The 22,989-nt window shown below is 57.9% G+C and overlaps 1 protein-coding gene across 5 annotated transcripts; it reads left to right on the top strand.

Moving 5' to 3' along the window:
• Positions 1-1,339: 1,339 nt before the first annotated feature.
• WDR5 (WD repeat domain 5) lies at positions 1,340-20,407 on the top strand. 5 transcript variants are annotated; one of them, XM_072778560.1, is made up of 15 exons: positions 1,340-1,482; positions 2,864-2,951; positions 4,943-5,128; positions 5,778-5,886; positions 6,181-6,254; positions 6,645-6,734; positions 6,931-7,020; positions 7,217-7,300; positions 11,200-11,255; positions 14,723-14,769; positions 17,116-17,191; positions 17,973-18,006; positions 18,307-18,381; positions 18,887-18,974; positions 20,017-20,407. In XM_072778560.1, exons 3-15 carry the CDS (start codon positions 5,048-5,050, stop codon positions 20,115-20,117), a joined length of 1,005 nt encoding a protein of 334 aa, XP_072634661.1. In that variant the 5' UTR covers positions 1,340-1,482; positions 2,864-2,951; positions 4,943-5,047; the 3' UTR covers positions 20,118-20,407. The 5 variants fall into 5 exon arrangements, with proteins under 5 accessions (XP_072634661.1, XP_072634658.1, XP_072634657.1 ...); XM_072778557.1 differs by lacking the exon at positions 20,017-20,407 and adding an exon at positions 19,196-19,479 and having other exon boundaries at positions 1,373-1,482; XM_072778556.1 differs by lacking the exons at positions 1,340-1,482; positions 20,017-20,407 and adding exons at positions 2,109-2,199; positions 19,196-19,479.
• The last annotated feature ends 2,582 nt before the right edge of the window (positions 20,408-22,989 follow it).

Below are 22,989 nucleotides of genomic sequence, written 5' to 3'. Positions count from 1 at the left end.
CAAATTAGCTCCCGTTGGCCAAAGCACAGTTAATGTTCTGGAAAAACAAATCTCCAAAATGTTCTCCCCTTCTCTGTAGCTTTATATCCTCTCTTCCATTTCCAGCTGTGATTTTCTGAGCTCGACCACATTTCGGGAGGGATATAAAAGGATTTAAAACTTCGCCAATGAAACAAATCACCTACTTTTGCTAAATTGTTTTACCTGCTGTGTTTTTTGGTTCTAGTATTTTAGCTATGACTGTAAGGATGAGTTGCAAGAACACAAGAGAGAGAGAAAAAAAAGAACACAAGAGAGGATTTCCTCAGTTTCACTGGAAGGCTCTGTCTCCTGGGGGGAGGGAGGCAAGATCAATTTACTTGGGAACCAGTTTGACCTCTGAGTTCTGGGGTCTGGAACTTTATCCATCTCTGTCTGGAGGGTCAGAGGTATTTTTTGATTTGGGGCTGGGATCTGGGGTGCACAGGTTGGGGGTGGTGCTAGGCTAGAGTGCTGTCAGCAGATTTTGGATTTGGACAAGAGAGCAATGGGAAGCTCTCTCAGTCCTTTTTTAAAAAAGATTTTATTTATTTATTCATGAGAGATAGAGAGACACAGGGGGAGGGAGAAGCAGGCTCCATGCAAGGACCCCGACATGGGACTCAATCCTGGACCCCGGGATCACGCCCTGAGCCAAAGGCATCTGCTCAACTGCTGAACCACCCAGGTGTCCCAAGCTCTCTGAGTCTTAAATCAGAGGGTGACAGATCAGAATTGGGAGTTTTGTTTCTGACTATGCTTCAGAAAGGTTTGGCGAAAGCCTGTTGGAAGATAAATCCCCGGGGGCAGGGTTGGAGAGAGATGGATTGCTGAGACACCAAGAGCTGATGGGGGAGTGCCCACATGGGCTCAGATTCCAGCCCAGGTGGCCAGGTGGAGGGTCCTTCTTCATCTTGTGCTGGTTTGTTAACTTCTGTAACAAAGGTGGCCCAAGGTGACTAGGCTCCCAGGAACAGAGATCCACACAGCGCCATGCCAGGGCCAGAGACTTGGCGCCACACGATGCTCCTTGGGAGTGGCCTGCAGACCAGCAGCCTGTCTCAGCTTGTGTCCTGGACAACCACACACCTTGTTCCCTGGGCATTTCCTTTTTACATGATGTCCTCTTGTTAGCACAGGTTCCTGCCACATATTTGGTGTTTCCGTCCTTAATTGGGAAATAAGACTGCAGGTGATGCTGCCTGGGATGGGGGTTGGGGCCTGGGAGCTGAAGACTGCCTCCAGGACTGTAAGGCCCGCGTGTCGTTGTCGTGTCCCCCCCCTCCCCCCCCCCCCAACGGGATGAGAACACACAGGACTTGGGCCAGAAGGCGGGCTGCAGGCTCTCCGTTTGCACGAGCCCTCTCCTCTGGGGTTCCCCTTCCTCGTGTGTACCCGGCCATGACAAACTGTCCTGGAGCCCACCTTGCAGACAGCAGAGCGGCCTGCGCCTGGTGACTGCCGGTAGGACGGCCCTGCACTGTCCCTGGCCGGGGCTCTCTGCCGGTGGCGGTGGCGGTGGCCGGCAGACCGCGCAGGAGAGCTGGGGGTGGGGGGGGGGGGCGAAGCGCAGGGGAGCCTGCACCCTCAACCTTGCGGGCTCCGGTCCTGGCTTCCGGGGCGGGCATGCGCGGAGACACCAGCGCCGCCGGCTGCGGTGCACACGGGCTGCGGCGGTCAGCTGCGCGCCACGGCGGAGAGGGGCAGCGATCCCCGAGGGAGGGTCTCCCACGAACCCTCGGGCCCTGCCTCCCCTGCACGCCCGGGGGCGAGCCCTGCTGCTTTCTGGAGGCGCCGCTGCAGGCCGCGTTCAGGAGGTGAACTTTCGAGGGGCACACTGGCACTTTCCTGGAGGTATCATCATACTTCCGTTTTTAGAAAGTGCACAAGAAGGACCTGCACCAGCCAACTTTGAGGTTACCCCTTTGCACGCCGTCCCTTTAAGGCGTTGGGCCTGCCCCAGGCCTTGTGCCCCTCGCCGCTCCCCGTAGTGCCCCTCCGAGAGGCCGGCTTTGTGCACTCGCCCCGCCCCGCCGCCGCCCCGCCCCCCGCGCACGCGCACGCGCACTCCCCCCCCCCCCCCCCCCCCCGCCGCGCCGCCTCGTCCAGCTCGGCCCGGCTCCCGCCCAGGCGGCGGCGACGCGACGCCCCGAGCGCCCGCCCCGCCGCCGCGGCCGGCAGGTAAGCGGGGCCCGCCGGGCCAGAGACCGCACACGGGGTGCGGGCGGGGGCCGACGCCGGCTGCCCCCCGGCCCGCCCCGCCGCCGCACGTGTTCCGGCGGGCCGGGCCCAGGTCCCGGGTCCCGGGTCCCAGGTCCCAGGTCCCGGCCCAGCCCCGCCGGGGCCCTCCCGGTGCCGCGCCCGCGCCCCCACCGCCTCCCTTCCGGTGCCCACCCCGCGGCCCTCGCCCTCGCCCGCGCCCGGGCCCCGCGGCGACCCCTCCGCCTCCTCGCGGCCAGCCCCTCCCGAGCGTCCCCCGCGACCGCGCTGCGGCCCCCCAGCGGCCCGGTGACAGCGCGCGGGCCGGGCCGGGGACCTGCTGCTGCAGCCGGCGCGCGTCTCCCCGAGCTCTCCGCCGCTGCTCCGAAGAAAGAGCCCAGACCCGGCGGCGGGGTCCTGGCCGGGCGCGCGGCCCGCGGCGCCCCTCTCTGCGGAAACGCCCCCCGCCGCGCCCTGCTGCTGACCCCCAGCCCGGGCGGCCGGGCCCAGGTGCGGCTCGCCCTCAGCAGCCGGGGACCCCGCTCCGCAGCGCCCCGCGCCGCCTGAGTGTGCTGTGCCACAGCCATTTTGGGTGGCGGCAGAGACACTCCCTGTGGCCTTCTCATGCCGCTTTCTGCCCACCCAGGTCCCTTACCCGGCGCTTCGGCACTGGCAGCTGCTGTGCCACACGCTGCCTCCGAGGTCGGCCCGGCCCCCTCCCAGAAGGCAGATAGGTAAGCTGGGCTGGAAGCTCCGCGCGGAACAAACAGGCGGGGAGAGCGGCACACCCCGCCCCCTTGGTCCGGCCACCTGCGGGTCACCGGGTTACCTGCCTGTGGGCCAGTCTCCGGTGGAGTCCGGGGATCTGCATTTTACAAGCAGTGCAGGTGAGCACCCCGGTTTGGGATGGTCAGGCTCACCTGGGTGAAAGGCCTGTGAGGGCCCAGAGGGGTCAGGTGGCGTGTGCTCTGGAGGCCGGTCCCTAAGCAGCTGCCCCGTTGCTTTCCCTGAGCGTCGCGGACAATGCAAGGCTTTCCCTCCTCTTGAATGGAAACTGGGGGCATGGAGTCAAGAAATTGCACATTAATGTTTTGCTAGCCCAAGGGATTGGCAGATTGGATTTGATGGAGCTGGGAGGGGTTGCACACCTCTTCTGTGAGATTAGCTGTGGTATTCTCTAGTCCTCACCTTGAGGGCAGGTAGTTTGCTGGGAGTCACACTCCACCTCCCGGCGGGTCTCAATTTTTATGTTAAAAGGAGCAGCTCTGGGTTCCCTGAGCTGCCCAGGTCACCCCCAGAGGAAGTCTCTTCTGTTCCCACTGCTGTTTCTCCCCCACACCTCTCCTAGCTCTTGCTGATACCTTCTTCAGATACTAGGTTTTGTGAGTCAGTCTTTCCAGCTGTCTTCCATAGCTTCCCCCCGCCCCCCACTTGTCCGTCCACCTAGAGCAAGGCAGCACTCGGATTAATTGGCATGACCGGGTTGCACTAAATTTACTCACAAACCAGCTAGTATTTGCTGAGCACCAGCTTTGTGCCAGCATTTTTGTATCTGGGCGTGATTATGTGACCTGCTCCAGGACTTGGCCTTTGGGTGCAGCAGGATCCATCCTTGGGCATAAGCCCAAGTCCTTGCTATATACAGGTAGCCAGTGGGACCACATCTGTGCTCTGCACAAGTATGTTGCATTGTAATTTCCCTTTTGGATAAAGACTTTAAGACGTGGTCTTTTTTTTGATGGCTTCCATTTTGCCTTGGTGTGACAAGGAGTCGTGCAAGCTTTCAGTTTTAAGTGCCAAGCTAGAATTTTACACCGTGTACACCATTAGATTAACAGTGGTGCAAGCTTCCAGGAATTGGATGACCAGTGATGTCTGCAAGAACACCATGGTGGTTCCCCCATTTCAGAGTCACCAGGTGTGCTTCTAGGAGACGCATCTAGGATCTGGAATCTGTTCCTGGGCTAGAGCAAATGAGTCGCTTGCTGTACAGCTTGGGTAGCTCCCATTGTCACGCTGAAACCTAATTGAGCTGCGGTCTTTCCCCTCCTGCAGCGAGAGCTTGCTTGCAGCCGATCTGTGTACACTTCAGGCTTCAGCAGCAGACAGGGCTGGCTCTGGTTTGCACTTCTCAGCTGTGTCTTGTAGTCGCCTCACGAGGGACAGAGCGCCTTTTGAGCTGCCAGGGTTCTGGAGGCGGCCTTGTGTCTACACCAGACGACAGGGAAGCCCCCTGGGAGATGCAGACCGCTGTGGGGCGGGGGGTGGGGGGTGGGGGGGTGTCTGCTCTTGTATATTTTCAAACGTGGTAGTTAAGCACTGTTGCATCACTTGTGAGGATTTGGACGAGTTCCCAAATTTCTACACCCTGAAGCTCAGTCTCCTGTAATTTGGGTTGGTTTAGGGTTGTTTTTTTTTTTTTTGTTACGTTTCAAGGGCTCTTTGAAGAAAATTGCATTTTGTTTGCCTGGCCTGAGCTGCATTCCTACCAGGAGGATAACAGTAGGGAGCACCCTTGAAGGTGGGGCCTTGGATTACATGGACAAAAGGGGCCTGGGCAGCCTGTCTTAGCATCTGAAGAGTATTTAGTGCAGACTTAGCTCCACAGATAGGTTCCTCATTTTGGAATAGTGTGTCTGCTCAGGGCCCAGCAAGGTGGGTGAAGGTTTTTCACCCTTTTTGCTGGGAATTAATTTTTAAAATATGGCTTGTTTATTGGCCTCAGTCCTCCACTGTAGGTTTCGATTAGCAGACAGCTCTTTGCACTGTGAGTCTTCGCTTGGAGCTGTGAACTCTACCCGCGTCTGCCTGCCTGGTGGGCTTCAGAGCCATGGCAACGGAGGAGAAGAAGCCAGAGACGGAGGCCGCCAGAGCACAGCCCACCCCTTCCTCCTCGGCTACGCAGAGCAAGGCATGTCCCTGAGGGCTTGAGGGGAACTGCCAGGGGCGCCTAGGCCGAGTACTCTTCGGAGATGCTTCTTCCAAGTCTGTTCTCCCTCTTCAGTTAGACACTGTGTTTTTATTTATGGGCCACAGACCTAATCAGTGCTTGTTTACCGTGCTGAGGATCCCCAGACCTGTCCCCCGGAGAAGGGGCTTTATCACAACATAGATCCTTGTTCCTGATCGTAAGATCTCTGCAGCACCCAGAAAGCCTCTCATACAGCATCCCCCTGGTCCACAGTTCTGGTGGCCAGGCAGGTTTGCAAACCCCTTTGCTGGACACCAGGCGGCACATACAGGCCTTTGAGCAAGGCTACAGCCTTCAGGTTTGCTTTGAGGGAGGCTGTGCTTGCCGGACTTGGTGATGCGTGTCGGACGTTGGGGTGGGGTCAGGCCTTGAGGGGCCTCTGTGTTGAGCTGTCCTGGAAGAGCTGGGCACGAAGGTGGGGGCTGCAGGAGAAGCAGGGCTGCCGAGGGGAAATAGCCCAGATTTAAACACGACCAGTTGGAAAGGACTTCCAGAGAGTTCTAGCAGGATTTGGAACTTAGAAGGTGGTTCTGAGTTTGAAGCAAGGTGGTGGTTAATGGTTTGATGACTAGTATTCTCTCTTCAACAGCCTACCCCTGTTAAACCAAACTACGCTCTAAAATTCACCCTGGCTGGCCACACAAAAGCCGTGTCCTCCGTGAAATTCAGCCCGAATGGAGAGTGGCTGGCAAGTTCATGTACGTATCACCAGGGCCTCCGCTCCTGTCAAAGGTAGTCTGTGCTGCCACCAGAAGCCCGGAGCAGGGGGAGGGCTTGCTTTCTGATGCTGCCACCGGGGTGTCGCAGGGGCTGGAGCCCTTTACGTAACACTCTGAGATGATGTGCTCAGGGGAGAGGGGAAGGGTACTCCGGTGCCGGCTACTTCTTTCCATGGGATTTGCACTGTTTCCAGGGCTCCTGTTGTGGGCAGCCCGGATTTTGCCCTTGGGGTGACTGTACCATCACAGTTATTTTGTCTTTCTTTTTTTCAGCTGCTGATAAGCTCATTAAAATTTGGGGAGCATATGACGGAAAGTTTGAGAAAACCATATCTGGTCACAAGCTGGTAGGTTCATCCCTGCACGTGGTGGTTGCCCACTGGCCGCCTTAGCCCCACTGGTGGGTGGGGCCCATCCCCAGAGCTCAGCAGGTTAAGGTCTAAGCTTTCCCCCGGAGTTTTTTGGATAGTTCTTTGCTTTTTGTCTTTTTTTTTTTTTTTTCCTTTTGTCTTTTAAGCAAGTACTTCTGACCTTCCCAGACAAGTTTCTGCCTGACTGCAAGAGAACACACTCTCCTTTGGGGACTGTGCGGTGTTTCGTCTGTGTGGTCAGCAGTAGCTAGAGGGTTTGGGTAGTGGAGTGAGGTGCTTATTTATCTTTGGATGGATGTTCTGACCTTTGCTGGTTAACTGTATTTTGTCCTGTCAAGGCGGTGACCCTGTGTCTTTGCTCCCCAGGGGATATCAGATGTGGCCTGGTCATCAGATTCCAACCTCCTCGTTTCTGCTTCAGATGATAAAACCCTAAAGATCTGGGATGTGAGCTCGGTGAGCTGCTCTGCCCAACCCCCGCCCCGGCAGAGCTTGTGTGCGTGGACAAGGGGCAGGGCGGGAGTCCGAGGGGGGTCTGGGGACCCTGGGTCATGGGGTGGCCCTGCTCTGTGGGGTATGTGCCATTGGGCCGCTGTGGGCTCAGCTTTGAAATAACCACTAGGACTAACAGTCTGACGATACTTGGTTTTAGGGAAAGTGTCTGAAAACCCTGAAGGGGCACAGTAACTACGTCTTCTGCTGTAACTTCAATCCCCAATCCAACCTCATTGTCTCGGGCTCTGTAAGTCTAACCCCCCCTTCCCCTGGGGTGTTGTAGGGGTGTGGGGGTGTGGTACTTTGTAGCCAGAGACTTAGGAGTTGAGCCTGAGTCTTCTCTGCTGGGGGATGGGGGCCGTGGTGGCAGGCCTTGGGTTCCAGAAGACCTGTCCTCTCCCACCTCCCTGTGGAGTGGCCTTAACCTCTTCCTTTGTCTTCAGTTTGACGAAAGCGTGAGGATATGGGACGTGAAAACAGGGAAGTGCCTCAAGACTTTGCCTGCACACTCGGACCCGGTCTCAGCTGTAAGTCCCGCTGAGCTCTGGACACCACATGGCAAGACAGGGTGATGGCCAGAGAGGGGGCACTGGGGACCCCGAGAGAGTTCTCCCTATCCTGGGCCCGTGAAAGGAGAGGCAGGCGAGGGGTTTGGTCCCTGAACCAAATCCTGTGGGACAGGTAGGGCAGCCAGGCCTGGAAGAGGGGCTGTGTGTTGGGAAGTGTGGCCACAGAGAAGTGAATTTGGAGTGGAGTTGGCTTTGATCCTGGGGTGGTGGTGGAATGAGCTGGGGTGAGCTAGCCGAGGGTAAGGGCTGGGGTGGGGGGGGGGTTGGAGCCCCACGAGCACCCTGTGTGTGCTGTGTCCTGCCTTGTGCACACGCTAGCAGTGTGCAAGATGAGGTACGTAGTTGAAGTATCTGCTGTAATACAAACCCTCCATTTGAAAGTGGCCGAGAGATTTTTTTCTTTGTCAGCAGAGCCTAGACTTGTTTCTTAGCCAAGTTTGCCTTTTTTTGGAAAGGGGAAGGAATCGTGTAAACATTGTGCTTATTTTTACTGAGCAGATGGTCCTTTTCACTTTCTGAAATCGTGTAGGTGAGTGATTTTAAGTATTTTCAGGCAATAAAGGGCTTTTTTGCCCAGCTGAGACCATTCGCAGAGCCCAGATACATGGAGGACATGTATTACGTGTTGGTCGCAGTGGACTGAGGGGCCCTCGCTGCCCAGAGTCCCGGCCAGTGTGGATGGGGCTCATCCTTGGGGGCCCCGAGGAAGGCAGTGTGCTGTGGAGAGGGGGCCTGGCCCACCTGGCGCTCTGCCCTCTGCCGTGGACCCCCAGTCCCAGGAGAGCTGACTTTGAGATGGGCATGGTGGTGAATGTGGGCAGGACCCAGGATGCAAGCTGAGTGAAGGCCAGGAGTCCCAGCAGTGCGAGGTGGTGCGGGGGCTGTGGGTGGGACCCTCAGCCTAAGTGGTAGGGTTTATAGAGTCTTTGTTTTCTGTGGAAGTGAAACGTACTCATTTTTTAAAAAAGACAAACGGATGCAGTGAAGAGAAAGTCACTCTCCTGAGCCCTCCAGGACCCCTGCTGGTAGCCCCCCCCCCCCCCCCCGGCACGCCCTGGGTATTCTGATATTTTATTTATTTATTTATTTTTTTTAAAATTTTTATTTATTTATGATAGTCACAGAGAGAGAGAGAGAGAGAGAGGCAGAGACACAGGCAGAGGGAGAAGCAGGCTCCATGCACCAGGAGCCCGATGTGGGACTCGATCCTGGGTCTTCTGGATCGCGCCCTGGGCCAAAGGCAGGCGCCAAACCGCTGCGCCACCCAGGGATCCCCTATTCTGATATTTTAAATATGTGCTATCTCCCACCATCTGTCCTGTAAGTGGTGGGGGTGACCACAGCTATTGTGCGTCCCTGTGGGAGGGTTTCTCGGGCATCTGTGGTGTCCATAGACCCCCATGGGCAGTGGGCACTCTGTGCTGGGGCCTTAGCAGGTGCTTGTTCGTAGCTTGCATTTCTCATGGAGGAGTGCGATGAGCATCTTCGTTGGGCCACTTTACCCACCATGTGTTTCTGCGGTGAGCTTTAGGAGGTCATCATCGTGTGAAAGAGGTTCACTTAGTTTCCCAAGTAGATCCATCTGGGAGCGAGAAGCCCCTGGCACCAACTCTGCTGGCTGCCCCGTCCCTTGCTTCCTCCTTCCTGAGTCTGGCCTCATCCTCTCTCGCCCGGACTCCTGCATCAGTTTCCTCTCTGAAATGGCCCTCCTATCTGTCTCATCCCGAGCCTGTTGCTCCAGGCTGCCACCTCTTGGCCTGTGGATTTTCCTTGTATCTTCCTGCTTTGCAGGACCTCACCTGTCTGCCAGGTGTCCCCTCCACAGAGAGCATTGAGTGACTGTCACTTGAGTGTGGATTTGGCGTCCCTGTTGCATTCTGATTTGTTGCCTTTCTCGTGTCTTTGGAGTACAGGGATGTGTGCAGGGTGGCTGTGTTGCCTTTTGGACCTGAGCATGGGTGGGATGGGAGAATCACACTGCATTTGCCAGTGGGGATGTCTGGATATGGTTGGGAACAAGGCAAAGCATGAGGTTGGCATCGTAGCTTTTGGAGACCTGTGTCAACTCCTTAGTGTCGGGTATAATGGGCCTCGATGGAGTATTTTTCAAATCCAAAGAAAGGGATGAACATGGTGGGACAGATTGCAGTGAGTTAAAAAGACCATTATCTTGGGGCTCATGAACGGGTGGTCATGGTTAAGTAGCTGGCCCACAAGCCCATCCTGCCAAAACCACCGTGGGGATAGAAGGACAACTGAAAAGCTTCTCAAGTGTCTCTTGGCCCTAGCGGAGACAGAGAGGCCACCATCCACGTGTGGCACTGTGGCCCTTGAAGTGCTGCAAGCCTAGATGGAGATGCGCTGTGAGCATGAGGTGTGCCATGTGCTCTCGGCCTTTGAAGGTTTGGTGCAGCGGAAAGGAACGTAATGTGCCTCATGGGTGACTTCAGCACCGGTCACGTGTTGGGGTGGTAGGTACCTTAGAGACTTTAGGTTAAATAAACCCAAGTTCATCCCACCCGTTAACTTCCTGCTGCAGCTACGTGAGAAGGTAAAATTGTCCACTGGTTAGGCGGGGGCCCTGAGAGTCTAGACCGCAGCTTCTCTGTGTCCCCTGGCCCAACGACGCCTGCATCCACTAAGAATGTGTCAGTGGTGTGACTCTGGGCCTGGCACTGAGTGTTACGAGCTCTCTGGGGCTCCTGGGCGCATGGCTTTGCTCCCAGAGGCATCCGGCAGTGTCTGGGGACAGCTTGGCTGTTATGGCCACATGCTGCCGGCAGGGTGTGGCCACACGGGCAGCCCCATGACCAGAGAGACAGGGCTAGTGGGGCAGTGGCGCCAGGGTGGAGGTCAATACCCCCACCTCTCTGTGCGGCTTGGTCTCATGTGGAAAACGTGTCGCGTGAGTGAGACAGTCTCAGAAAGGTGCTATTTGCTGTAAGAAGGCTTATTCTGGATAAAGTCTGCTCAGGACTCAAAAATGGTAGAAGTTGGTGATGGATCCATCTCTTGACATCGTGGCTCCTTTACTCCCCCCGGGGATTCTACTGGGAAAGCAGGAAAGAAACACAGATGGCTCAGTGGTGAGACTGGGGCTTGTCAAGTGCGGAGGCGTGTGTGGCCTCAGCGGGTCTGGGGCCTGGGCACTCGGGTGAGCAAGGGTGTGGGGAGCAGAGGCCAGTGGGGCCCCAGGACCAGCACACAGGGAATCACACCCGTCCCGAGGCAGAGTGTTTGGAGGGGCTGGGATGTTGGGTTGGCTCGAGCACCCTGGTGCCTGGGATCTCTGGTCCTTGCAGTGGGCAGGAGGCACATGGAGTGCATTTCTCGGGTGGTCACCCAACAAGTGGGGACTTCTCTCCTGGTTTTTCTTCAGTGTGAGGTCTGGGGAGGTGGTTTGCAGCCCAGTTGCCCTGGTCAGGCTGCCTCCGTGACAGGAGTGGATGCTTGTGCGTGCACGGGTTCTCGAGGCCCAGCCTCCTGTCCCTGGGGCTTGGTTGCCTTGGTTGCATTTGTTTCTTTTCAAAGATAGTTTTGTAGTAAGCGATTTAGCTGCTCGAGATGTGTTTGGGATTGGTTTTCCTTCTGAGTTCAGACATCCGTTGTGAAACAGGGGCTGTTGCTGGAGATGCCTGGTAAAAACCACTTCATCCGTGCCGCTGAAGCGTCTTTTGGCAGCTGTGGGAAATTAGTAGAATTCGAAGCAAGTGGTGGCTCTGCTGCTTGCTCCGTGCTCAGCAGCACAGCGTGCTTTTGTCGAGGGCACTCGTCAGTAGGAGGGCCGCTTGGGGAGCACGCAGTCTGTATTGACCACTTGGAAGTAAGTGTCTTTTTTCCCTCCACTCTGTTCTCAGGTACATTTTAATCGGGATGGATCCTTGATAGTGTCAAGTAGCTATGATGGTCTCTGGTAAGTCAAGAAACTCACTTCATTTCCTCAGCACACATTTATTAAAAGGCACTGTTGTGGCCTCTGGGGGACTGCAGTGGAAGCGAGGCAGGCAGAGGTCTGTCTCCGTGAGGAGCTTCTGCTGTCGTGGGCTGTGGCTGATGGACAGACACACAGCACAGCCCCTGCCGTGGGGCAGACTGCAAGGCTGGAGGGGGTGCTCCTGCTCTGGCTCCGGGCTTCCCTCCTTGTGGGTGCTGAAGTGTGCTCCAGACAAGCTGCTGGGTGGACCCGGGACCAGCCAGCCTCCCGTTCTGTGCAGGACGTGGAGCGGAAATCCCACCAAAGAGGTGGGAGGGGGAATGTGGTTTCCTGTGGAATGTCCAGTTTAGCCTGAATGAATAATGTTTATACAGCTTTGAGCTCGTAACCTAAGTGTCGAGGATTCTTCGAGAGGCATGAGGGAAAGCGTGGAAGTAAGTGTTGTAAGTCTGAGGCAGCAGACATCGTGGCGGGAGCACGTGGTGGGAGCCAGGCTGGGTGCGCAGGGCAGCGGCCGCCAGCCGTGTGGGGACCCAAGAAGAGCTTCCCAATGAGAAGGGAGAACGAAAGCATGGCTAGGAATTAGTCTATATTTAGCGAAAAGGAAATAAGAAAGAGGAAAATGGGGCAACATAAATCCTACAGTGAAAACGCCGTGGAAGGACTGATACGAAGGACCGAGACGTGCTGCACTGGGTGTCGTGGTGGCCGGACACTCTCGCGTAGGCTGTCGGGGTTGCATGAGAAACCCTTCTGACTCTTGTTTTCAAGAAATGCTTACAACTGTGTGGTAGTAGAGGTTTGAAACCAAAGGGTGGGTGGATGGCGTCGGTGTCAGGGGGACTGACAAAGCGTCCTCAAGGAGACCCCCGTGGGGCCCGCCGCACACAGCTGGCAGAGAGGCCTGTGTACATGGCCGCCCGGAGTGCCCCGGGGCCTCGGGCCATGAGGACAGTGAGGCTGGATGGGTCACTTTAGACATCACGGGAGAGCGTCTGTGGCCTTGTGGGCCCGAGCAACACTGCAGCTGCGTATTTGTTGCATGTGCAGCGAACATTGTGTCCCTCCAGCCCGGAGCAGTCTCCGGGATACCCATGGATGGGCTTTGAAAGCTTCCTAGAGAAGGAGGAGAAGCAATAGGAAAGTTGAAACGCTGGGTACTTACTGAGGCCAGTGCAGTAGTTAAGGTGGGTGAGAGGAAGGCAGCAGGCTCTGGGGGGGGAGGGAAGGGGGGTACTGGGGCACCTTTGGGGAGCTCCCGTTTGCTGGGCTGGCCGAGGAAGGTCTGCCCACGGTTGTGCCCCCCCCCCCCCGGTGCTGGGCTGGATCCCAGACTTCCCAGGTTGGGGAGCTGTTCGGTTATACCTGCTGGGGCTAGCATGGCTCTCTCCCCATGCTCTGTAGCCAGTCCTGAAAGAAATCCATGACATCAGTGTCAGAATTCCAAAGGAACTGTTTGCCAGCTGAGTCCAGCAGTGCCTCAGAAAATAGTAGTCCACGACCATGTGGGGTTTTTGAATAATGAAAGGGTTGTAATAGCATAATCAATGTCGGGAAGTCTGTGATCTGATTAATCGTGTCAACACATTAAAGGCAGGATCCGTGGGTGGCGCAGCGGTTTAGCGCCTGCCTTTGGCCCAAGGCGCGATCCTGGAGACCCGGGATCGAGTCCCACGTCGGGCTCCCGGTGCATGGAGCCTGCTTCTCCCTCTGCCTATGTCTCTGCCTCTCTCTCTCCCTCTCTCTCTCTCTCTGTGACTATCATAAAGACAAAAACAAAAAACAAAAACACATTAAGGGCAAACCTTCGTGATGTGTCCTGGGTAGAGGCCAGGCAGGCACCTGCTAGGATCCTGCAACCACCCCCTGACAGAGACTCCAGCAGAGGAGGCCTGTGTGGCAGACTGTTCTGGAAGCTTCCTAGCATTTACGATATGTGGTAACGCACTAAAACCGTTTCAGTTAAATCAGGAGCAAAGCAAGCCATCTGCCTCTTACCCAGCGGTGTTTGGATTTTCTGGTTAATGAGTAAGAAAAGTACAGTGAGCTGTGTGAAGGCAGGAGAGAGCCTTATCTCTTCGTAGATGAGCTGCTTGTTTGTTGAGGGTTTGGAGCCACAAACATGGCCCCTGACCAGCGCAGACTCTAGCCCCACAGAGGCCCCATCCTCAGCCTTGCTGTCTCCCCTTGGCCGGGGGGAGGGGGCAGGGGAGGCAGACTGAACACCCCTCGTTGTCCCCCCAGGATCTGCAGCACATGGCAGGCTCCAGCACCCTGACTCTGAACTGCCAGGCCCTGCCGCTTACAAAACGCGACTCTTTGGGGAGGTGAGGGTCTGGAAACGGACCTTTCTGGGTGCTGGGAGTTGGCAGTTAGCAGATGTGTGGGAGCAGAGGATGGATGGCGGGGAAGTACAGCTAACGGCAGGGGAGGACCGCGGGGAGGAAATGACGGAGTGTGACTAAAGGGACAGGGAGCAGCGAGCCAGGGGGTTGGGATGGGCGTGTGCACGTCCCCTGGTGGGGACCCGTCCCCCTCAGCTGGCAGACCAGGCAGTTCCACGTAGTGGCCCCCATGGCCTTTCCTCGGCGAGATGAAGAGGGCTCTGGAGAGAGCATAGATGAGCTGGTACCGGGAGAATAAAGAGAACCAGCAGGCAGTTGGTGGTGGTGGGGGGGTGCTGTTGCCTGGACCGAGTTGGGGGCGTTAGCTCCCAGGGGAGGGGGCTGGGTGGGGCAGACAGGGCGGAGAGGTGGTGGCTCTAACTCCCAGCAGTCACAGAGTTAGCACGGAAGCGGCCCTGCGGCCAGTGATGTGGAAGACCATCCCGGGCCAGGGCGAACACCAGAGGGGTGGGAAGGGGGCAGAGGACACGAGGAACAGAGAGTGTCACCCTGTGACCCAGTGCCCCACTGCTGGGCACCCATGCTTGGAGGGGCAGGTGCTAACAAGCATGTTGGCTGCCAAAGTCGTATTCACATGGGCGGGAGTCAGATGCTGGAGCTTGTGCGCCCATTCTGGGCCAGCAGCCCTTCCAGTGTGTTCTCTGGCTCCTGCACCAGAGGGACATCCAGAAAATCTCATATGATGCTCTTTTGGTGGAAAACAAACTCCCGAGCAACCACGTGCTTGGAATGTGTGTGCCAGGAAACAGGTGGGGCTCCTGGGGCCCTAGACATGGCCTTTGTCACCCCTGTCCTGGCGACTGTGCGCCTGTGGTGGAGACAGGAAGGCACTGGGTCTGTGTGACCGTGGCCAGTGTGCTGTGCTCAGGTGCCTGTTGTGGCCCCAGGGGTCAGGGGAGTTGAAGTGGAGCAGTGAGAAAAACTGAGATAGGACTAATCATGCGTTAGTCTCAACATCCATGTTTGCTCAGGAGCCAGAACGCATCGAGCTGCTCATCCTGACTCGCTTTGTAAAAACTTGCTGCTGTTTTTCCGTTGCAGCCGGATCTGGGACACTGCCTCGGGCCAGTGCTTGAAGACGCTGATTGGTGAGTGCCGCAGTTTCCCGGCTGGGTGCTCCTCCCCGCCGCGTGGTGCTGTTCCCGTCCTCTGTCCTACCGGGTGTTTGGGAAGCCTCTTCTCTCTGGCCTGGATCTGCTGCCCTGGGAGGGCTCCTCCTTCCTTACTGACCCATTCCAGCTCCTTCCTGATGACCTCCGGCACCGTGACGTCCCCTCCAGGCTGGGCCCCACGGTGTCTGCATTGGCCCTTGCTGGGGACTTCCTGGCTGTGTCCTCCGAAAGCCCCGTGAGCCCCTCCACCCTCTGCCTGTACGTGGCAGACCCTTGGTGGATCCTTCCTTGAGCAGATGTGATAGAAGCCTGACCCTGAAGTGCGTCCCGCCTGCTGGGGGTGTCATGGACGAGTTTGGGGGAAGGGCACTGGGGTCTCTGCAGACTGCTGGGGTCGGTAGTGGAAAGACAGGCAATGCCGCCAGCAGGTGTATGTGTGGCCAGAGGATGGGTGGTGGGCCCCTGCAGAACCCTGAACCCCTGAGGGTGATGGGGAGGCAGCCCCGGGAGGGCTTTGAGAGCATGCATCACCTCGGGTCAGCCTGGAAGCTCCCTGCAGTTTCAGGTTCAAGTGTGAAATAGGGCAGGTGGTAGAGTTCTGTGCTGCGGGGCAGGAATTGGGTGGTGGGCTGGGAGAGGGAGCTGGCCCACCACTTGCCTGAGAGGTGCCGCCTCCAAAGCTCTGCACCCTTTTCTGGGCTGTTGGGAATGCATGTCGCATTACGCATCAGTTGGGTCACCTGGGGTCTCCATAGCAAAGCACCCCAGGTTGGGCGTCTTAACAGATTTATCACCACCTCCTGGACGCTGGAATCCGAGATCCAGCCTTGGGCAGGCCTGGTTTCTCCTGCGGCCTCTCCTCAACCTTCCTGCCATGTCTCACGTGGTGGTTCTCCTGTGTATGCACCTCTGGTGTCTGGTTCTTTTTCTCTTGTACAGATGCTGGTCAGATCGGATTAGGGTCCCCTGTACCACCCACATTTTAACCGAGTCATCCCTCGCAAGGCCCCACCGTCTGAGGTCCCGGGGTTAGGTCTTCAACATGCGAAGTTTGGGAGGGACACAGTTCAGCCCATGATGGTGGCCTTTGTGCGGTTTTTGCTTCATGTGGCTGCCCTTTTGATGGTGTGACATCACGCTGTGTCCACAGTACCTGCCCCAGGAGGCCTGGGGACAGTGCCATCGTTCACACTGCTGAAGCCGCCGGGCGCTTGCTGTGTGTAGAGCTTCGTTGATGCTAACACACGTAGTCCTCACAGTGGGGTGGGAAACAAGCCTGGAGGGGTTCGTTAATGAGCCCAGGCTGGCGGCAAGCAGGTGCAGCATCCACCTGGAGGTCAGGGCGATGCGTAGCCTTGCCCGCAGCCCACTTCTGCTGTCAGGTCTAGGGAGTTAGAACTTTTTGGACTCAGTGACGCTTTGGTCCTGGAGCTTAGGTAAGAGACGCCGGCACTACCCAGCCTTGTCTGAATGACGGGGCCTGCCTTCCTGGTGTGGTCCCGGTGCCCCAAGGAGGGCCCTTGGTGGCCTCATGCCTTCTCATGTGCCTTTGCAGTGTCTGGGACCTGTCGGAGGGAGCAGCGGCCCCCAGCGCGTGGTGGCCAGGTCCCTCGAGGTGGTAATGCAGCGTGCCGCCCTCCCCCGTTCCAGCACCAGGGTTCACAGCCCCAGTTCCGTCCTTCTCACCTGGGGGGAAACGCGCTCCTCCCGATGTGAGGGTCACAGGGCTGTCGTATGGCTGCAAGTGCTGGCCTTGTCCTGGGCGGCCCCGGTGGTGGCTCTTACCTGAATTTCCAGGCCACCCGGGGTGAGCTTTTAGACCCGAGTGTAGAGGCAAGAATGCAGGTATCGTGCCAGCAGGACTGTTTCTAGAGGGAATTGACAGATCTTTGCTCTGATTACAGGCAGCAGGAAACATGAGATAATTCACCTGAGTCCTTTTTTCCTCAATGGCAATGCTTTCTCAGTCCAGTGGGGCGTTTGCAAACTTTGTTTCACATGAGGAAGCTGATCCTGGGTCCTCTTACAAACCCCATGTTGGCAGAAGGCCAGGCACCCCGACTTTGATTTGCTACAGACCCTTAGCTCCTAAAGCCCTTGTGGCAGAGGGGGCGGTCAGGCCCCCGCCAGGGACCCGAGAAACATCGAGGAGAACCGGCCGTTGTGACCGGCACCAGGGACGGGTGAAGGTGGTGGTGTGGGCACCGGTGGCAGTGTCCCCACTCGGATGGCCCCGTGTGGTGATGGGGGCACTCTTCTGTCCTCCCCCGGGCGCAGACCTGGCGCTCCTCCCGTCAGCCTGTCTCTGCGTTTCCCATGCAGATGACGACAACCCTCCTGTATCTTTTGTGAAGTTCTCTCCAAATGGCAAGTACATCCTGGCCGCAACCTTGGACAAGTAAGTGCCACCACCTCCCATGGGGCAGGCCAGGGACATCCATCTCCTACTAGTATTCTAAAGATAAGACATGTCTATACTTGTGGTGGGTTTAGGGTTCCAGGATGCAGCTGTTGTGCTGGCAGCGAGGGCCCTGCCTCTGCTGGGGGCTGGGTCTCTGGTCTGAAGGAGTTGGGGTCCGGGTTTCTCTGTGGTGACTGTGTGACCTGGGCAACCCCTCGTCTGCAGGAGTGGGGAGACGGGTGGCCTCTGAGCAGCCTGAATTTCACCCCAACAAACTTGGAGCAGGTTTTGCCTCTTCAGGCGGGCCTTCCAGCCCTGGCTGTCCTGTGTGCACTTTGGGCAGCCCTCTGGGGGCCTGCGCTTGAGCCCCAGGATTGCCGGAGGGCCATGAGGTTGGCGCCTCTCCTCATGAGCACCCTTCTCCGGAAGAGCAAATTCCAGTCCAGCGAGGAGAGGGGATTGTTTGTGGCCATTGAAACCTGTTCTGGGTGTTTCTGGACCCTCCCCACATCCGTCTTGTAGCAGGAGTGAGCCACTTAGGATTCAGGGAGCACCCAGCAGCCTCTGTTGAGTGGCAGAAATGTGTGGGGTTCTCACGCTCTGCCCTCTGGTGTCCTTAGAGCACCATCCATTCCTGTGCCCACTGCTGGCCGCTTACAGAGGGTGATAGGCTCGGGCCCTGGCTGTGCTCCACCCAGGAGCACTTGGCGGGGGCCATGTGGTGACAGCAGGGACCCCCTGGGAATGCAGGCGACTCACCCCCCTCTCTGCCTTCCAGCACACTGAAGCTCTGGGACTACAGCAAAGGGAAGGTGAGCGCGGGGGCAGGGTCGTGGGGGCTGGGCTGCGGCTTTCCCTGGGGGCAGAGCTGAGCCGGGGTCTGAAACCAGAGAGGCTTGAAGAGCGCTCTTGTCTGGGTTGGCCTGGTGCATGTTCCTCAGACTCTGGATTTTGTAGACCTCAACCGTGTGGCTCTGTACTGTGGGTGCTTAGAGCACTCTCAGAGCGTGGGTTAGTCGGCCGTGAGATGCCTGCACTCCGGACGCCGAGAACTGTCCCGAGTGCAGGGACATCAGGACCCGATGGACGTACTGATACTCCCACCTTTGCAGTGCCTGAAGACATACACCGGCCACAAGAACGAGAAATACTGCATTTTTGCCAATTTCTCAGTCACTGGCGGGAAGGTAAGTTTTTTTCCAGCGAGGGAGCTTCTCGCCCTCCCAGTTGTCCCTCCAGAGAGGTGACCCCATCTTAGGTTGGCGTATATGCCTACGGACGCTCTCTGTGCCCGTGGAACAAAGCTCCAGTGACTCTGGGTCGGACGGCTTCTCCTGTCTGCTCCCGGGCCCGTTCCTCCTGAAGGCAGGGGGTTTGGGGCATGGCGGCAGGTGTGTGAGGGCTCTGTTGCCCCGGGGCTGTGCTCCCCCCCCCCCCCGCCCCCACAGGCTGGGGCCCCACTCCTGCGCTCGCCCAGGTAGGAGGTGACTCGAGTGGGTGGTGGCATTCGGCAGACAAGGACGTGACCCTGAGAGTGACAATTTGAGAAAACCTTTAGTTCCCAGAGGGCCCCGAGGTGGGCGGTGCTGGGGGGTGAGTGCCACCCTGGAGTGGGTGTGGATGTGAGGGGAAGGTGACCCTTGCTCACGAGCAGCTCCGACCTGGGTTTTTCTCACCCGTCTTCTGTTCTAGTGGATTGTGTCTGGTTCAGAGGACAACTTGGTATACATCTGGAACCTGCAGACCAAGGAGATTGTACAGAAATTACAGGGCCACACAGGTGAGCACAGGCATCTAGCTGGCTGCACACCCACATTTACACAGTGATGGTTTCTGGGAAAATAAAAAACAAGATGTTGCATTGTTGTGCTGCCTGCTGCTCTTGTTGCTTGGCCTTTTGGTGGCCTGGGGGATGCCGTTTGTCTCGGGACAGTTGGCAGGTGGCTTTGTCCGAGCTCTTGTCGGGCCAAGGCTGGATCCGGCTTTAACTTCTCTCCACAGCCGTCTTCCTGGCTGCCTGGCTTCAAAGTCCATGCAGGTTCCGTGGCTTCTTGTGTGGATGTGGCCCGTGCATGGGGCAGAGCCATCCGCTCTGGTCTAGAGGCTCTGGTTCCCGCAGGCCTCGCACCCCCCGCCTACACTTGGTGGAGAGTGATCTTCAAATCTGCTGAGCGCTCTACCTTCATCTCTTAAAGCCACGTCCACCCACTGGGGCCATGACCCAGACCTGTGGGTCAGCTGTGATGCGTAACCTGCCCACGTGGCTCAGCACCTAGGGAGCAGCCCCGTGCTTCAGTTGCTTCTGGCCTGCCCACTGCTGTGTGGGCAGGACACTCAGCCTCTTTGAAGCCGCACAGGAAGAGGGAAAGTTCTGGGGTGTGGCCCCAGGTGCCAGCTCACGGGCCCTCCTATCCCTGCTGGAGGTGGGAGGCTTCCTGGTGGAAGTGGGGTGTGCCCGGGCCCTGCAGCAGGGTGGGGCATGGTGGGATCGGGCACGTTGCTCACACAGCGGGACGGGTGCTCCTCTGTACCCTTGGGGCCCGCTGTGCCAGGTGTTGGGCCGGGCTCCACGAGCGCCCTATGCTGCTGGCCTGTGAGCATGTGCTGCTGCCCCCTAGCCGACCCTGGCATTTGTGGATGCCGCTGCGTTAATGCCACCTGCCAGCTGTGCTCCTGCTCAGTGTTCCCGTGTGGTGGCACAGTGCAGGGCTGTGAGTTGGGGGTCCGTGGCGCGGCCCTGGGGCTGGTGGGAGTGTGACCCTGGGACAGCCAAGCAGGTCTCTGCACCAGGGGGCAGACGTTGGCTACGGTCTCTGTTTCAGACGTCGTGATCTCGACAGCCTGCCACCCAACAGAGAACATCATCGCCTCGGCCGCACTGGAGAACGACAAGACCATCAAGCTCTGGAAGAGTGACTGCTAGGCGCTGTGGTCACCGCAGGGGGGACGGTCAAGACGGTGGCCGGGCGGCGGGAGCACAGTGTCTGGAAGGGCACCCCTCAGTCTGGGCCTGGGGGTCGGGAGAGGCCTGGATTAAGCCGCCCCTGAGGACGATGTGGCGGAGGGAGTGTCTACCACCAGAAAGTTCTAGAAGTTGCTGGTGATGTTCTGGCAATCCCTCTCACACTGTCTGGGGAAGTTTCTAGTCTGTATTGTGTTCACACGGAGTCCACACAAATTTTTAATTTTTTATTACAGAAGGGTGAAGTTCAATTTATCATGAGTTGTGTTTTTTTCCCGTAAGTGTTCTGTGCCTCCTTTGGTATCTTAGTGCCCAGTGCCAGCACCGTGAGCCGCCGCCGGGGCCGTCCCGCCTGCCCCCTCGTCTGTTCAGTAGATGCTCTAGTGACGCCATCTGTGGCCACTGGTTCCTGCTGTAGTTGTGCCCAGTGTGTTTCAAAGTCTTTTCTGGAAAACAGCACTGTAAGGTTATTCTCGTGTACAAACCCTTTGTGTGTGGGAGTCAGTGGTCCTGGTGCCCACAGCCTGGCCTCATGCTAGTAGCTCCCTGTGTCCCCCCTGCGTCCCTGACACGCACAGTCACGGGCTGTAACACGGGGCAGGGGCCTTGCCGCCACCCTGGCGGTGCTCAGCCCTCGAACAGAAAGTGTCCGAGGTGGCAGGAAGTTGAGGGTTCCCGTGGGAAGGACTTGCCTGCCCCCCCCCCCCCCATAGGTCAGGAGGTGGGAACTAAGGGAGCTGGGAGCATTGGGATGAGCGGGGCGGGACAGAAAGGAGCGGGCCACCCTGCCGGGGCCCATCGAGTGCTGCAGGGGCCGCCGGGGCCGGGCTGCGTGAAGCTCAGGCTGGGCCGCAGTCCCCCTGCCCACCTGGGACCCGCAGGCTTGCCGGGAAGGCGGTGGTGCAGGGGGTGGGGGGTGTGCCAGCAGCCGGCAGGCCTGCTGTGTGAATGGGAACCTCCGTGCCATGGGGAGAGCGGGGTTGTGCTGGGATGCCCAGGCCTGGGGACCCCACGCCGTGTCCACACCCCCTCCACCGGCACCTGGGGCTGAGGCGCGCGTGCCCTGCCTGCCTTGGGACTGTGGATGGGGCTGCGTCCGCCCTGCCTTTCCCGAGGCCCCGAGTCCTTGGGGGGGTGGGGGGCTGCCTTCAGCAGGCTTCTGGGCCCCTCCAGTGGCCACAGGCATCTGGAAACCAGCTTCTGTTTCCCCGGCCCGTCCTCTGGAGGTGGACAGCAGGGAGGCTGTCTGTGCCATGAGGATTCCCGGTGGTGACAGGCTGTCCGCGCTCAGGGGCTCGGGGTTGGGGAGCCCACTTTGCCGCGTATTTTGGTAGGAAGCGCGAAGCTGTTAACAGGCCTCCCCTGGGAGCAGATGGCTGTGGACGCGGGGCGCTGTGCCCTTGGATATAGTTTATTTTTTCTACGTTTGAATTCTCTGTTGTAGATTTGTGTAAAAATACATTCTCTCTTTTAAAAATAAAGATTTTCATGTCTTGTAATTTTGTCCCCTGAGACTCCCCTTTCTTAACGTGCAGCTTTTTGGGTGGGGGCTGGCAGCCCACTGGCCCTTTTTGCTGCTTGGGTGGGCATGTTCTGGCAGAAAGCTCATAGTTATTAAAAAATACCTTTTCTATGAAAGTTATTTGTGTTAATTATTGACCATGTAAAACAGGCAAGGATTATAAACCACCTGGATTCCTGCTGCCACTAACATTTTGGGGGATCATGAAAACTGTGTTGTGGACCACTTAAGCATATATAAACATAGAGAAAACCTTGCTAGGTTTGTCAGCTTTTTTAAAAGATATTTTTTTAAAGATTTATTTATTTTAGAGAAAGAACAAGCAGACTTGTTCCAGACACGGCAGGAGAGAGAATCCCAAGCAGACTTGCCGCTGAGCGCACAGCCCGATATGCAGGGCTTCAGCCCAGAACCCTGGGGTCATGACCTGAGCCGAAACCAAGAGCTGGGCGCTCAACTGCTTCGCCACCCAGGTGTCCCACACGTCCCACACCTCAAATATTCCTTTTTAAAGATTTTATCTATTTGTGAAGGACAGGGAGAGAGGGAGAAGCAGGCTCCATGCAGGAAGCCCGATGTGACACTTGATCCTGGGACTCCAGGATCCTGCCTGGAGCTGAAGGCAGACACTTAACTGCTGAGCCACCCAGGACGTGCCCCCAAATATTCTTTTCTTAAAGATTTTATTTATTCATGAGAGAGACAGAGGCAGAGACACAGGCAGAGGGAGAAGCAGGCTCCATGCGGGGAGCCGGACGTGGGACTCGATCCCGGGACTCCAGGATCAGGCGCTGGGCGAAGGTGGTGCTAAACCACTGGGCCACCCGGGCTGCTCATCCCCCCCCAAATATTCTTTAGTCAAGTACCCGACGCCTAGGTTTTCCCAGTTGTGAACACTGCACGTGTACACACGCACATGCTCGCATATACGCGGGGCCTGCTCGCCCGTCATGCACGGATGCTCGCGCACACACCAAGCCTGTGCACACACGCACCCCCCCCCCCCCGGGTCCAGGCGGGTGCTGTGAGCCGGGGCCCCAGCAAGGCCCCTGCCTGCGCAGCTGGGTCGAGCTCCTTGGTCGCCGGGGCCCCTCGCTCGGTCCGCCGCGAACCCGGAAGCCGGCTCGCCCCATCGGCCCGCAGGTGCCTGGGGCGCTGAGGACCAGGGGCCCCGAGGCGGATGGCGCCGCTTGCACCCACAGGGCCGCCCCGGATCGGCTGCGTTCCCTTGCCCCACAGCCGGCTGGGTCGGGACGGGAGGCGCGCGCCGGGGAGCCCGCGGCGGCCTGGGCTCGGCCTGGGGGCGCGGGG

Source organism: Canis lupus, chromosome 16 (assembly GCF_048164855.1).
Source record: "Canis lupus baileyi chromosome 16, mCanLup2.hap1, whole genome shotgun sequence".
NCBI lineage: Eukaryota > Metazoa > Chordata > Mammalia > Carnivora > Canidae > Canis > Canis lupus.
This window is presented reverse-complemented; position numbering and strand designations above follow the sequence as displayed.